We start from the raw sequence: 12,592 nt of genomic DNA, 5'->3' as shown, positions 1-12,592 counted from the left end.
CATGTCTCTGAGCAGCAAACCCCGGAGAGCTCTCGCCTGGTGTGGGACCACCACAGACCCCTGGGGGCTTGAAGCAGCAGGGAAAGGCAGGCCCCGCCTCACGGGGACGCCACCACCTTGTGGGGACACAGCACGCAGGCTCTGGAGGCGTCCTCTGGGGGGGAGGACTGTGGGGACACCTGTGATGAAAGCAGGAGGCCCGGAGACCGTGATCCCCCTTGGATTGTGCCTTCACTGTCCGAGCGGACAGAGACTCTTCTGGGGGTGGTAGGGGAGAGGGGGAGAGAGAGAACCCCAAGCAGGCTCCACACACTCAGTGCAGAACCCGACACGAGGCTTGATCTTGTGCCCCTGGAATCACGACCTGAGATAAATTCAAGAGTCAGACACTCAACTGACTGAGCCACGCAGGGTCCCTGGCATAGGACTTTCTCTAAGTGATTGTAGAGACTCCCCGATGGCCTCTGGTCCCCAGATGCGTTGTTTCCTGGACCCCCTCGGCCCCTCCGTGGAGCCCACCTGCTGCGTGAGGAGGCTGAGGGCCCAGGCCCCAACTCAGTGGCCACATGTCCTGCTGAACCGACTGCTCTGCAAATCCCCTCCCTGGTCCCCTCCCCTGTCCCCTCCTCTGTCCCCGCCTCTGTCCCTTCCCCTGGCCCTTCTCCTGGCCCCTCCCCTGTCCCCTCTTCGGTCCCCAAACACCTCCTTCTTTTTTGTTTTCCTTGTCTGCTTCCACATCAGTATTAATTTCTATATCCATGTATTTTTCCTTCATTTTAGCACTTCTTGGAGGTAACTCAAGAAGTCTCTTGGGTTATTAAGTGCTCCAGGTTTATGTTTGTTTGAGATTCAGTGAGAACTTGGTTATTGTAAAATTCTTCTTAATAAAATTATGCAGATGGTGTTACCTTAATGCAAGACTGTGGCAACCACAAAGAAAATCACCTTAGCCAACATTCGTCATTATCCCCAGGAATCAGATTTGACCTGCCTGCACACGCAGATTTGGATTCGACAAACACCCCGTAGGAGACTCGTTAGGGCCGAACCCCCAGTCTCAGACGTCACACCCGCCCTGCTAACCGCAGTCACCACACTTTCAACCACTTAAAAGTGCTCGCAGAAGGTCCGCTGGACCTTCCTTTCATTAATTTAGGCTACAAGTGCCAGTTTCTTGTCCAGAATCCCAAGTAGAATCAAGGGCCGTGCCAAATGAAATCACAGCAATTGACACGTTTTTCCTGGGCTACCGCCTTTTGACACAGTGCAAGGCCGGGACAAAGGGGGCGCTGACAGTGGACACCCGGCCAGCCGCCCAGCCCCTGGGGCCACAACCCCGACAGGGCTAAGAAGATGCACGGTCGTCTGCGTGGCCTTGGCGACCCGGCGCTGTGTCTGGTCTACACTTGGTGCTCAATAAAGGCTTGTAGCGATAGAACTCGGTGAAACTCTCCGTGGAATGTCTAGGGCACACTGCAGAGGAAAGAGAAGGCGTTTGAGCAAACTGACGTAAGGGCGCAGAACTGATGGGGACCAAGGCCGCGGACGGACACTCGCGGAAGTTCAGAAGGGAAGATGCCCTGGGCGTTGTGAGCCGTGCCCGCGTGCGCCGTGCCCGCGCCCGAACACACAAGCCCGGCTCCCGCCTGACAGCTTCACGGTCTCTCCACCTGCCTCGGCGGCACACTCCTAACTTCGTGGGCATTTCCTGCAGCTCCGGACCGAGGCTCAAAGAAGCCCAGACATGAGGTCTGCCCCGTGGAGGCGCCAAAACCAACCCTTCTACCAGGAGAGCGATCCCGTGGAGGCACCAAGAGGGCAATCCCCCGTGAGAGACTAAAATCCTTTAAACAAGAAGTATCTAAAAATGAAAGGGCAGCACAACCAACAATAGTCAAAGTATGGAAAGAGCCCAAGTGTCCATCGACTGACAAGCGGATAAAGAGGATGGGTTCATACACACAACGGGGTCTTACTCGCGATGAAAAAGAAGGAAATCTTGCCATTTGCAACGGCGTGGATGGACCTGGAGCCTATTATGCTAAGTGAAATTCATCTGTCAGAGAAAGACAAATATATGATTTCACTCATGTGTGGAATTTAGAAAACAAACAGATGAGCATAGGTGAAGGGAGGGGAAAATAAAATAAAATAACATACCATAACATAAAATAAAATAAAAGGAGGCAAACCGTAAGAGATGCTTGAATACAGAGACCAGAGAGGGTTCCTGGCATGGAGGTGGGTGGGGGATGGGCACTGAGGAGGCACCTGTCGGGGTGAGCAGGGGTGTGGTGAGTGATGAGCCACTGAACTTCACCCCTGCAACCAGCACCACAGATATGTCAGCTAACATTGATTTAAATAAAACAAAACATCAATCAATCAATCAATCAATCAATCAATAATATGTGTTTCTGGATCTCAAACAAACATTAACCTGGGAAAGAGGGGCGGCGCCCGCGTCACACGTGTCCTGAACTCGGTGGCCGCAGGCCAGGACCCTGCAGTCGGGGGGCACCACGTTCGGCGGGCAGCTGGCTGGCCCGAGACCCGGCTTTGCCGGCCGGGCAGACCCAGGAACTGGCTGTGACCGTGCAGGGGCGGTGGGGGGAGGGGGCAAGCCTGCTCCTCGGCAGCGCTGGCGGCGGTGCTCCGGCACAGGTGGCGCGGAAGCTGGTGGGCACGTGCCAGGGCCGCTGGCGCCCAGCCCTGACCACCACCACCCTCAGTGTCCCAGGACGGGCTCTAGAAGTTCCAGAACCCCAGGGGTCTCCACCGGACGGGCGACAGACGGCCGCAGCGTCCTTGGACGATCAGACGCACTTCACTGATAAAACCTCATTTCCACAGGCCTGCGGCCCGTTCCTGTGTGAGGCTCATTTCAAAGCGTTGAGAGCAGATTACACTGAAATATGTGGTGGAAAACAAGGAGTAACCTGCAAAGCAGGGGAAAGGCGTCCAAAGGCGGAGATGCCAGATCACGGGGTCCCCAGCCAGGCCTCCACGGAGACCACGTGCTCTGCAGTGGCCTCGCTCCGCTGCAGACATGGCCACAGGGGGGCCGGGGACAGGGCACAACCGCCCTCGTGGCCCCCGGAAGCCCGCGTGGACAGGCGTGCGGAACAGGAGGGCCCGGAAGCCCGCGCACAGCCTCCGCATTCATGTTCTTGGAGGGCCGGGGATCATCGCCTCGTCTGAGGGGCAGCGACCGCCCATCTCCGGATGAAGACCAAGCCGGGTCCGGTTCCTGACGTACAGCGAGACCCACACCGTGACCGAAATACCCTCTACGTGCCCTGCTGCCTCCAATCCTCCGTTCTCCCTGTGTTCGCGACCTCGGCCTTCCCGGGACAAGCCGTGGGCCGACAGGGACTCGGCAGGTCGGGATGTTTGCGGGCTAACACGGTCCTGACGGTCCCCAGGGCTCTCCCGGCAGGTGCAGGCACAGGCGCGGGATGTCTGAGAGAAAACTCGGAAGGACGGGTGGAGGAGGGGCCGGAGGGGCGCTGACAAAGTGGCCCTCCTGTCTGCCTTCCTGGCTCCCTCGTGGTTTTCATCTTCCGGCTTGACGGGCACCGGGTGCCGGCTCATGTCGGGCATCGTCAGAAGTGGAAGATGGCTTTTCCCCTCTCACCTTGGTTGACACATTAGAGCAGATTCCTCACATTTTTTAGCAGTCTTGGTTTATGTTAGGAGATAACCAAGGCATGGAATCCCGCCGAGGGAATTCTCTTCAGTTGTTGGCCATGTGGCATCTGAGACCTCTAGTGCAGTCACAGCGTCCAGAAAATTATCGTCACCACTGACATGCTAAGTGCACTCTCTGAGATAGATGGGGATGGTCTGGACACCCCACGCTCGCCCTGCTGGCTGCTTCTGCAGTCCGTCACCTGACACCTCTGCCTGGGTGCCCGCACCCCTCCTGGAGGCGCTGACGCGGGGGTCACCTCCCTGCTCCAGCCCGCGGGCCTCCGACACGCCCACCGCGTTTCAGCAGAACTTGATGGCTGGGAAGCAGGAACCCGCAGCTCATCCAGAACCTCGGGGACACGCAGCCCGGGCTCCTCTAGGGCCGCACCACCCACCCCTGAAACCCTCAGCCGTGGGCAGCACATGTGTTGAAATTAATCAAAGTTAGGGTGGATTTGAAATTCAGGGGCTCCTTTGCACAGCAGCTGTGAGTTCCCGAGGGCACCTGTGTGTGGGGCCGATGGCAATTGACACAGTTCCTATCTCTGAGGACAGTGCTTTTCGACAGTGCCGTCCAGAAGCAAGGACTAAGGCGTAATTCCCCCCTTGCCTGGCCCCCTAAAGCCCAATGTTCTGAACAGTTGCAAAAAGACAAATAAAAATCAGCTCATGGCTATGTCAGTAAAGCCACAAATCCAGAATGCCAAAGAAAGAATCTTCTTTTGATAAAATTATGCTGAAATTCACACCTTTAATTACGGAGTGGAGAGAAACGCCTTAACCACAAGGGAAGGGAGTGGAAAGTTCTTGCTGGGGAGTAAAGCCATTTCTGAAGGACGCACGGGCACTTCAGGGCCAAGGTGAAGGTGCAGGTGCAGCATGCAAGCGGGGGGCAGCGGGGGCCTGCAGGGTCTGAGTGAGCACGGGGACACGAGGGGACACACACCCAGAAGTCCCTGAGGCACTGTGGTCTTCTGGGGTTGCTGTCGACCAGGCATCTTCCCCATTAGGCACTCAAAGCATCACGAACATCACTTACATTTTACAGAGAAATTAAAGGTCCCAAAGAGACACAGAGAAAAGTTAGGGTTCCTCTGGGGAGGAAAACGTCAGAACTCCGAGGCCTGCCCCACAGTGCTGACTGGAATCAGCCAGCGTGCCCAGGGTTAATGTCAAGCAGCACCAGACAGGCAAGGTCCTGAAAAGAATCAAACTCACCACCACAGGTCTCCCAGAGCCCACATCTTCCAACCAGGAGTGCTCCCTGATGTGCAGAGTCCCGAGAGCAGGCCTGAGGTGCTCCCTGATGTGCAGAGTCCTGAGGACGGGGGTAAGGGTGCTCCCTGATGTGCAGAGTCCTGAGTGTGGGGGTAGGGGTGCTCCCTGATGTGGAGAATCCCAAGGGAGGGGGTGGGTGCTCCCTGGATGTGCGGAGTCCCGAGGATGGGGGTGGGGGGCTCCCTGATGTGCAGAATCCTGAGGGCGGGGGTCGGGGTGCTCCCTGATGTGCAGAGTCCCGAGGATGGGGAATCGGGATGCTCCCGGGAGGTGCAAAAAGACTGACACCCTCAGATTACGTCCGCTCCTGGGCTCCCCGCCTCAGACCATCACCTCCACCCCAAGTCAGAGGCACTGCTACATTCCAACAACTTATCAAGTTTTTCCCATCTTTTTGGCCGTGATGACGTGTCCAGGAAATATTTCTAGTGTGGGTTTGTTTATTCAAAAAGATTTTGACGGGTTCAGTTTCACTGAAAGTTCAGAGAAACGGTAGGTGTTAAGTTCGGAAAACTAGGAGAGGGAGGAAGGGAAGACTCATGGCCCCAAAAGTCTCCTGATGAGGGGGTAAGACAGGACTGCTCCAGGCGCCCCGTGGCTCCACCCCCCGTGGCTCCACCCCCCGTGGCTCCGCCGCGGCCCTCTGCCATCAGCACCAAAACGACCTCCCCTGGGAAGGTCTCCCAGGAAACGCTGCTGCGGAACAGCATCTGTGAGGACTACTGAGCAGACCCGCCGCTGAGAGTTAGACCCAATGCCTGGGGTCGTGTCAAACCAAGAAAACAGTGAGGTTTACACTGGAAACAGAGACACCACTTTAACTTAGGATTGCTCGGAGAGGATCAGAACGGATCCAGGCTTGTGACCGGCTGCCGCTGTGATCCACGGCTGCTGAGGGGCAAACCCGCAGACGTGACCGCTGCTGGGGCCCAGCTGTGTTTTCCGAAGGCTGATTCCATTAGGAGTTCTTGTCACACAATCCTGGACGGCAGCACCCACAAGGCACTTAGAAACTAGAGCTCGTGTCTGGTGAGACAGGTTTTCTTAGCTGCCCGGGGCAGGAACACCAGGATGTGTTCACTTTTATACCCACGTCATCAACTTGCTTGTCTAGCGCTGATTTTAAGTAACCAAGGTGTTGGGCGCCTGGGTGGCTCAGTGGGTTAAGCGTCCGACTTTAGCTCAGGTCATGATCTCACGGTTTGTGCGTTCAAGCCCTGCGTCAAACTCCATGCTGACAGCTCAGAGCCTGGAGCTGCTTCTGGTTCTGTGTCTCCCTCTCTCTGACCCTCCCCTGCTCACACTGTCTCTTTCTCTCTCTCAAAAATAAGTAAAACACTTTAAAAAATTAAATAATCAAGGTGTAATATACCTAAAACTTTGATATCAGTATCTCTGTATAATTTTAAGTTGTGACAGTATTATAGGGCCAAACCCTACCACAGCGGTGTCCGTCCTGAAGATATCGTTATACTTGGAATGCATTTCTGAAGTTTTCCTTTGGTTCCGGAAAGCTGTCACTTGGACCAGAGTTGTAGACTGTTCACAAAATACTGGCTGTCGCCAGAGAAATGGGAATGGGTTTTTAAGACGTCTCCGCCAAGAAGGATGAGTGTTTCGGCCCGTGTCCCTCACAGAGACGCTTCTGAGCATCGAAACACTCCATCCACTTGTCTCTATTCCAACTTGTGATGTCTCCCTTGGAGCCACCCTCCCGACGACGTGAGAGCGGCTCAGGAGAATGTCCTGGGCGCACTTCCCCCGTATACTCCTGTCAGACCCCAGCAAGGCTCGGCGTGGCACGGGGACAGTGTGACAGTCGCCTCGGGTAAACCCTGCCCCCACCAGCAGGTGCAGACTCGGGGTCCCCACAGGCGGTGGCCCTGCGTGTCTCAGGAGATAGAGTCCCTGCCCCTCCCGACCTCCGTCCCCCACGGCCGCCTCTGTTGGCTCCTGCGTGGCGCACAGAAGAACACGCCAGTTAACTGAGACACAACAGAAACACAAGCGCCCCCTGGTGTCACGCACACTGTCCTGGCCTGGACACCGCTGTCAGAAGTCTGGGTCGTGGGAGGGGGGGGACCTTGAGGCGCTAGGAAGTGCACTGGGCGCCAGCCGAGGTCCCCTCCCAACCCCCCTAAAGTCATACGGTGGGTTTGGATGGCAGGGAGCTGGAACCTGGGCGATTCTTCTGGTCAACCTCTGTCGACTCAACAGAATCGGAGCAAACCAAACAGGGAGCTGGGTTTTCACAGACCAGCCCTGAGCACTGTCGCCGACTCCCTCTGGACTCACCGAGGGTTTGGACGCGCTTGGGACTCTAGGACAGGAGTCCGAGACTTTCAGACCAAGGCCTCTCCGGCCCAGACCTCCGGCCTCAGCCGTCTGCCAGCCCCTCGGCTGCCTGTCCTCACAAGCAAAGCGCAGACCACAGGAGGGGACACAAATGTCGCAGGCCAAAGGTGAAATGCGGCTTTCCGAGTCGACAGCTAGGATTTTGTTTTCCTGATCTGCCATCAGGTTTTTTCAGCCACTTGGGACATGCAAACGATTCCTTTATTTGTGTCCCTCTGGTGAGCGCCAGGCTGGCCCCGGGGCGCCGCGAGACATGGGGAGTGACTGCGGGACTCGGGGAGGACGGAGATCTAATGGCCCAGCACCATCCGCTGAGGAGGGGAGCAACGTCCTAGGTTTTGTCCTCGTTTCCTAGACGTTCCATGGCTCAGTGCTATGCGGAACATCACAGAATCCGTCTCACGTGAACTGCTTCTGAATCTGACAAAGGGTCAGAGGAGCCTGTCGGAAAACTCCTGAATTTTATTACTAACATACGGAACCTACTAGCTTTCTCCATTTCTCAATTCTCTGTACTCCCTGGAGCAGAGGTGCCTTATGAATGTAGTGTATAAACACATCGTAGTATAAATGATCCACTACACCCGATGGCCCTGCAGTTCTCACAGATAGAAACCAAGCACTGAATCTCTAACCGCCGGTCGATGGCAGGCTCGTGCTCCAGACCACCGAGCGGTTCGAAACCAGACGCCGTGCAGCCCCGGACGCCCAGCTCTTCCTCGTAGCTCAGACAGACGGCGAGCTCCCCCTGCAACCCGCTCGCTGTCCCGCAGACGGCACGCGCTGCTCCAAGGACAGCGGGGCTCTCGCCGCAGCTGGACCCCACTCTTTGTCAGCCTGCAGCCACACCGCACACACCGACACTCGATCCCAGTGCGTCATCTCCACCGTGTTCTAGAAACACCTACTTCCAGGCCACTCTCCGACCTGCGTCAGAAAGCCACTCCATCCACGCGGACCTTCCACACTGCGTGGACGACTCCGCTAACCCTCTGCCCACCCCCATGCCACGGCACACCAGCCCAACCACAATCACCCCGCCTTTGTCCGAATTCCTTCAACGGTCACCGTCCACACCACCCAGGACAGAAAGATACTCCAGACTGTTCTCTGGTCATTCCACGTCCTTACGACTTTGCTCCCAGCTGGATGGAAGGTCTCCAAGTCCAGGGTCAGCGGCTTAAGACTCGGTGCATCACTCCTCACAGCTGACCACGGGCATGCACAGGTGTGAGGCCCCCAGGTGACACGGTCCCACTGTGCCTCCCAGGCCCTGGAGGCCGGGGCCAGCGTGGCGGCCTTAGAGCCACAGCCTGAAAAATGATGAATGTCCCACATGCTGAGTTATTCCTCTGGGGGCAGGGGTGGAATGAGTGTGGCAGGGTGGAGGGGAGATGTGTGTCTCACGGAGAATCTGGGCCAAGAGACATGTGATACGTGACACGTGACAGCCCCGTAGCGCACAGGCTGCTGGGGGAGCGCGGGGCCGCCGGGTCACTACTCAGTGTGTTTCATCTCACCTCAGAACAGCAAGCGTATGCAGGGACCGCACTTCCTTTCTTCTTCTTTTGAGAGAAAGTGCACTCGAGCAGGGCAGAGGGGCAGAGGGGCAGAGGGACAGAGAGAATCCGGAGAGAATCCCCAGCAGGCTCCATGCTGAGCACAGAGCCGGACGTGAGGCTCAGTCCCCGGGATCCTGACCTGAGCTGAAATCAAGAGTCAGACACCCAACTGACTGAGCCCCCAAGGGGCCCCGTGGGGACAGCACTTTAGGACATCACGTCTAGAACATTCCCCCCTGCTTGCGGGCACACAGTCACTGCCTCCCGCCAGGCCACCTCCCCACCGCAGACAGCCAGGCACTCGGCAAAGGGCCCTGACCTCCGCGCTTCAGGCGGGCTCTTGCCCCCTCACCTCCTTCCTGACCAGCCCGGGGACGTCTGCAGGAGAAAGAGAAAGCACTCGGTTATACGTCCAAAACCTCCAACTGTCCTTGTCAACGCTCTCGGCAGAGAAAACACGTGCAAATGAGAAACAAGCGACTGGAAGTTCGTCTCAGTGCACAGCCCGTGACGAAGTGCCCGTGACAAGCCCAAAGCCCAGGCTTGCACGGGTGCCGATGGGGTGGGCGGGGGAAGAGGGGTGACCGGGAGCCCGAGGCCTGAGGCCGGGACTGAGCAGGCGTGTGGTCAGCGGCCTCTCGGATCTGGTCCACACATACGGATCTGGACAGCGACCTGGGCCAGTCTCGTCCTCAAGCGGCCTGGAGTGTCCACCGGAGAGACCATTCTGCCGGGGTCGAAGCCCCTCCGGTCCGTCAGGACCCCAGCATGGGAAAGTGCGGGGCCCGTGAGACCGAGCTGTGGGGGCCGCACTTCTAAAGCGCTCTGACCTTCCCCAAGACCCAGAAACACCCCGGGTTCAGTTCGGCATTGGCTAAGGTGCAAAGTCCTGGCGGCCCTGCACACTAAGGTCTGTAAGAGGCATAGATTCTTAGACCCAGGGAAGCAGATGTGCTGATTCTGAGCTTTAAGCAGTGACCTTTTCCAAGAAGATCCGATAGCGCCAAGCGCTCCACAGACACAGAAACGGTGACTAATTCTAGGACGTGCATCAGAAGCCTTCAAAATGTCAGTCACAGCAATTCTACACCACAAGGTATATGAAGGAAAAAACCAGAAAAGCACACATGTAGGCAAGGTTTGCTCATGGCAAATTATTTCTAACAGCAAAATAAACCTGAAAGAATTAAATATCCATCAATAGAGGCATAGATAAATAAATCGCTATTAAATGCACACATCAAAAATATGATAATCCATTTTAATCATATAAAGGCGTAGAAAATATTTTCAAACAAAAATATTTAAAATGGAAGTGTAGAATGGATCCTAATTTTATATGCACTATACACACACGTGCACACACACATGCACACGCACGAGACAAGACTGCAACATGTCAGGCCTGCCAAGTTGCGTCCACATTTAGTCTCCGGGGGACGGTAAGTCAGGAGCTCCAAGCATTGTTCTGTTTCCAAACACCCACTGTGGATCTGGGCTCCCTTTCCTTTACAAAATCATTCTTTCTGCATTTCATTTTTAACTTGTAAAACACCTCGAACCTCTGGAAAATGCATATGGATGTGCCCATCACCCCACGGACATGTGTCGATAGTAAAGTAAGATAAAAGTGTGACTAAAACAACAGCGGGGAATAAATACCGCACACACCCCATGACCCATGGCCGCTCGTGTTCTGTGCCCCTCGAATACGTCTCGAGTCACAATCTCAGCTAATGCGTGATTAATCACATGTGTAAAACATGCCGGTCGCGGACAGTGTGTCCCCACTGTCACCGCCGGGCCCGGGCGGCCCCCACGTCTGACACAGCCGACTCCTCCGTGTGTTTGCAGCGGCCTCCACAGTCGGGCGCAGCAGAGACCAAACAGCTCAACAAACACAGCTGAGCGTGGGAGAGGACGGCCCACCCCCTCCAAGGCCCGCCCTCGCCTCTGCCCTGGGCTGCACCTTCTCCTACTGGCCCAGCGTCCCTCCTGCCGGGACCCCCGGCCAGCCGGGGTGCTGGTCCCCCATCCCCACGCCGACCTCAGCCGCCCGCCCACCACCCCCAGGACGCGCCTGCCTTCCCAGCGGGACCTCAACTCCTCCTCTGCTCCCCAGGCTCCCACGGGCTTTTATGGAACCGAGTTCCGTCCGAAGAGCTGACGCGCCCTCCCCGTGAATCAGGAGCGGGGCGGGGCGTGGGGGGACGAGCCGTGTTACTCTCGGGGATCTGCGCGCACACGCACCGCTGCTCCACAGATGCCTCCGAACCACACACGTGAACCGTGAGCTCGATCTGCCTCCACGGGAAGAGGGAGAACGGCGCCCACGCGGGATGTCTGCACAGTGTCGTCGTCTCCGGAACCCAGAGGCGCACGGGGTCTTCCCGCAAGGAGACCAAGAAGGCGAGGGGCCACCTCGTCTGAAGGCCCCCGGGGCAGACCCAGCACGGGAACCTCAGCCTTTTTGGCCCCAACGTCTCCAGTCTCCCTGGGCCTCGAAAACGAGACACGATCTTACCTAACTCTGTATCATGAGTGTCCCCCCAACACAGCGTCGTCCAATCTGAAATTACCGCCAAATCTAGTTTATGTCCTTCTTTCTTTTTTTTTAATTAAAAGTGTGTCTGAATCTTTAGTCCCAGGACTAGACGTTGGCGTTCTATGCGGTCACAGCGCAGCACCACTTGTGAGTGGAACGCGCAGGAGCCCACCCCAGCCGTGAGACCACACCCCCGAACTGCTCGGGCGCATCCACCTGCTGATGAGCGGAAGTGCTCAGTGCGCAGAAGCGGAGACGCTCGCTGAAAACCCGCTCGCGTGTTCCAGGTCTTCTAAACCGAAGGGTGGCGCAACAACCGCCACCTCTAAGCCGTGACGCTGGAGTGGCTACTGTGTGTCGCTGTGTGTGCGGATGACGCCCAGGGCATGGCTCCGTGCAGCCCGTGCCGCCGTGAACAGTGGTCTTGACCATGGAGCTAACTAGGAGGAGGCTGCGGGTGTGTCGAGTTCGGCTGGATGGATAAATTTGGAAATCACCAGACTGCAGACGGTGTTTAAAGACTTGGACATTGTGGCATCACAAAGAGACAGGGTGTGCAGGGGCCAAGGGCCCGGACCAAGCACAGACAGAAGGATGGAGAGGGCTCAGCGCTGGAGAGGGGCTGGACCCGAGGCTGGAAAGAACCAGTCAGCATGGGGACAAATACCAGGAGAGGGCAGTGGCCGCGGGGCCCGGGGGAAACCTCATTAAAGCCACCCCAAAGCCTCAGCCTGGCTGCCGGCTAGGGTGCCGTGGGGCCGGGCACCGCCCTCCACTCACACAGATGCACAGAGCGCATGCTCAGGAGCTGGCTGTCCACTGCAAAACTCGCGCAGGAGCTCTGGGGCCGCCCTTCCACCACCAGCCGGCGGCGCCGGGAGGGAGGGGCTGGCTCTGGGAGGAAGGAACAAGCAGCACACGAGGGAACGAGCACGCTGGTGACCCAGCCCGACAGCGAGTGTGCTTGTGTGTGTTGTAGGGCACAGAGCGACTCACTGAGACACATGCTCACACTCACACGCACACCCAGACACACACATTTACACCCAGACACACACCCACAGTTAGACTCACCCAGACACATGCTCACGACCACTCACAACCACTCACACCCACACCCACAATTACACCCTCACACCCAGACACATGCTCACGACCA

At 57.0% G+C, this 12,592-nt stretch overlaps 1 protein-coding gene across 1 annotated transcript in view; it reads right to left on the bottom strand.

The window, feature by feature from the left end:
- Nucleotides 1-11,900, bottom strand: part of SMOC2 (SPARC related modular calcium binding 2) — a 101,999-nt gene extending 90,099 nt beyond the window's left edge. The window contains exon 1 of the mRNA XM_029943275.1: nucleotides 11,650-11,900. Coding sequence (XP_029799135.1) covers nucleotides 11,650-11,865 — 216 coding nt within the window. The 5' untranslated portion in view covers nucleotides 11,866-11,900. The remainder of the gene's footprint in view (nucleotides 1-11,649) is intronic.
- Between the last annotated feature and the right edge of the window lie 692 nt (nucleotides 11,901-12,592).

The sequence above is a fragment of the Suricata suricatta genome, chromosome 7 (assembly GCF_006229205.1).
Source record: "Suricata suricatta isolate VVHF042 chromosome 7, meerkat_22Aug2017_6uvM2_HiC, whole genome shotgun sequence".
NCBI lineage: Eukaryota > Metazoa > Chordata > Mammalia > Carnivora > Herpestidae > Suricata > Suricata suricatta.
Note: the sequence above shows the minus strand (reverse complement) of the source record. Positions and strands in the feature narration are given on the sequence as shown.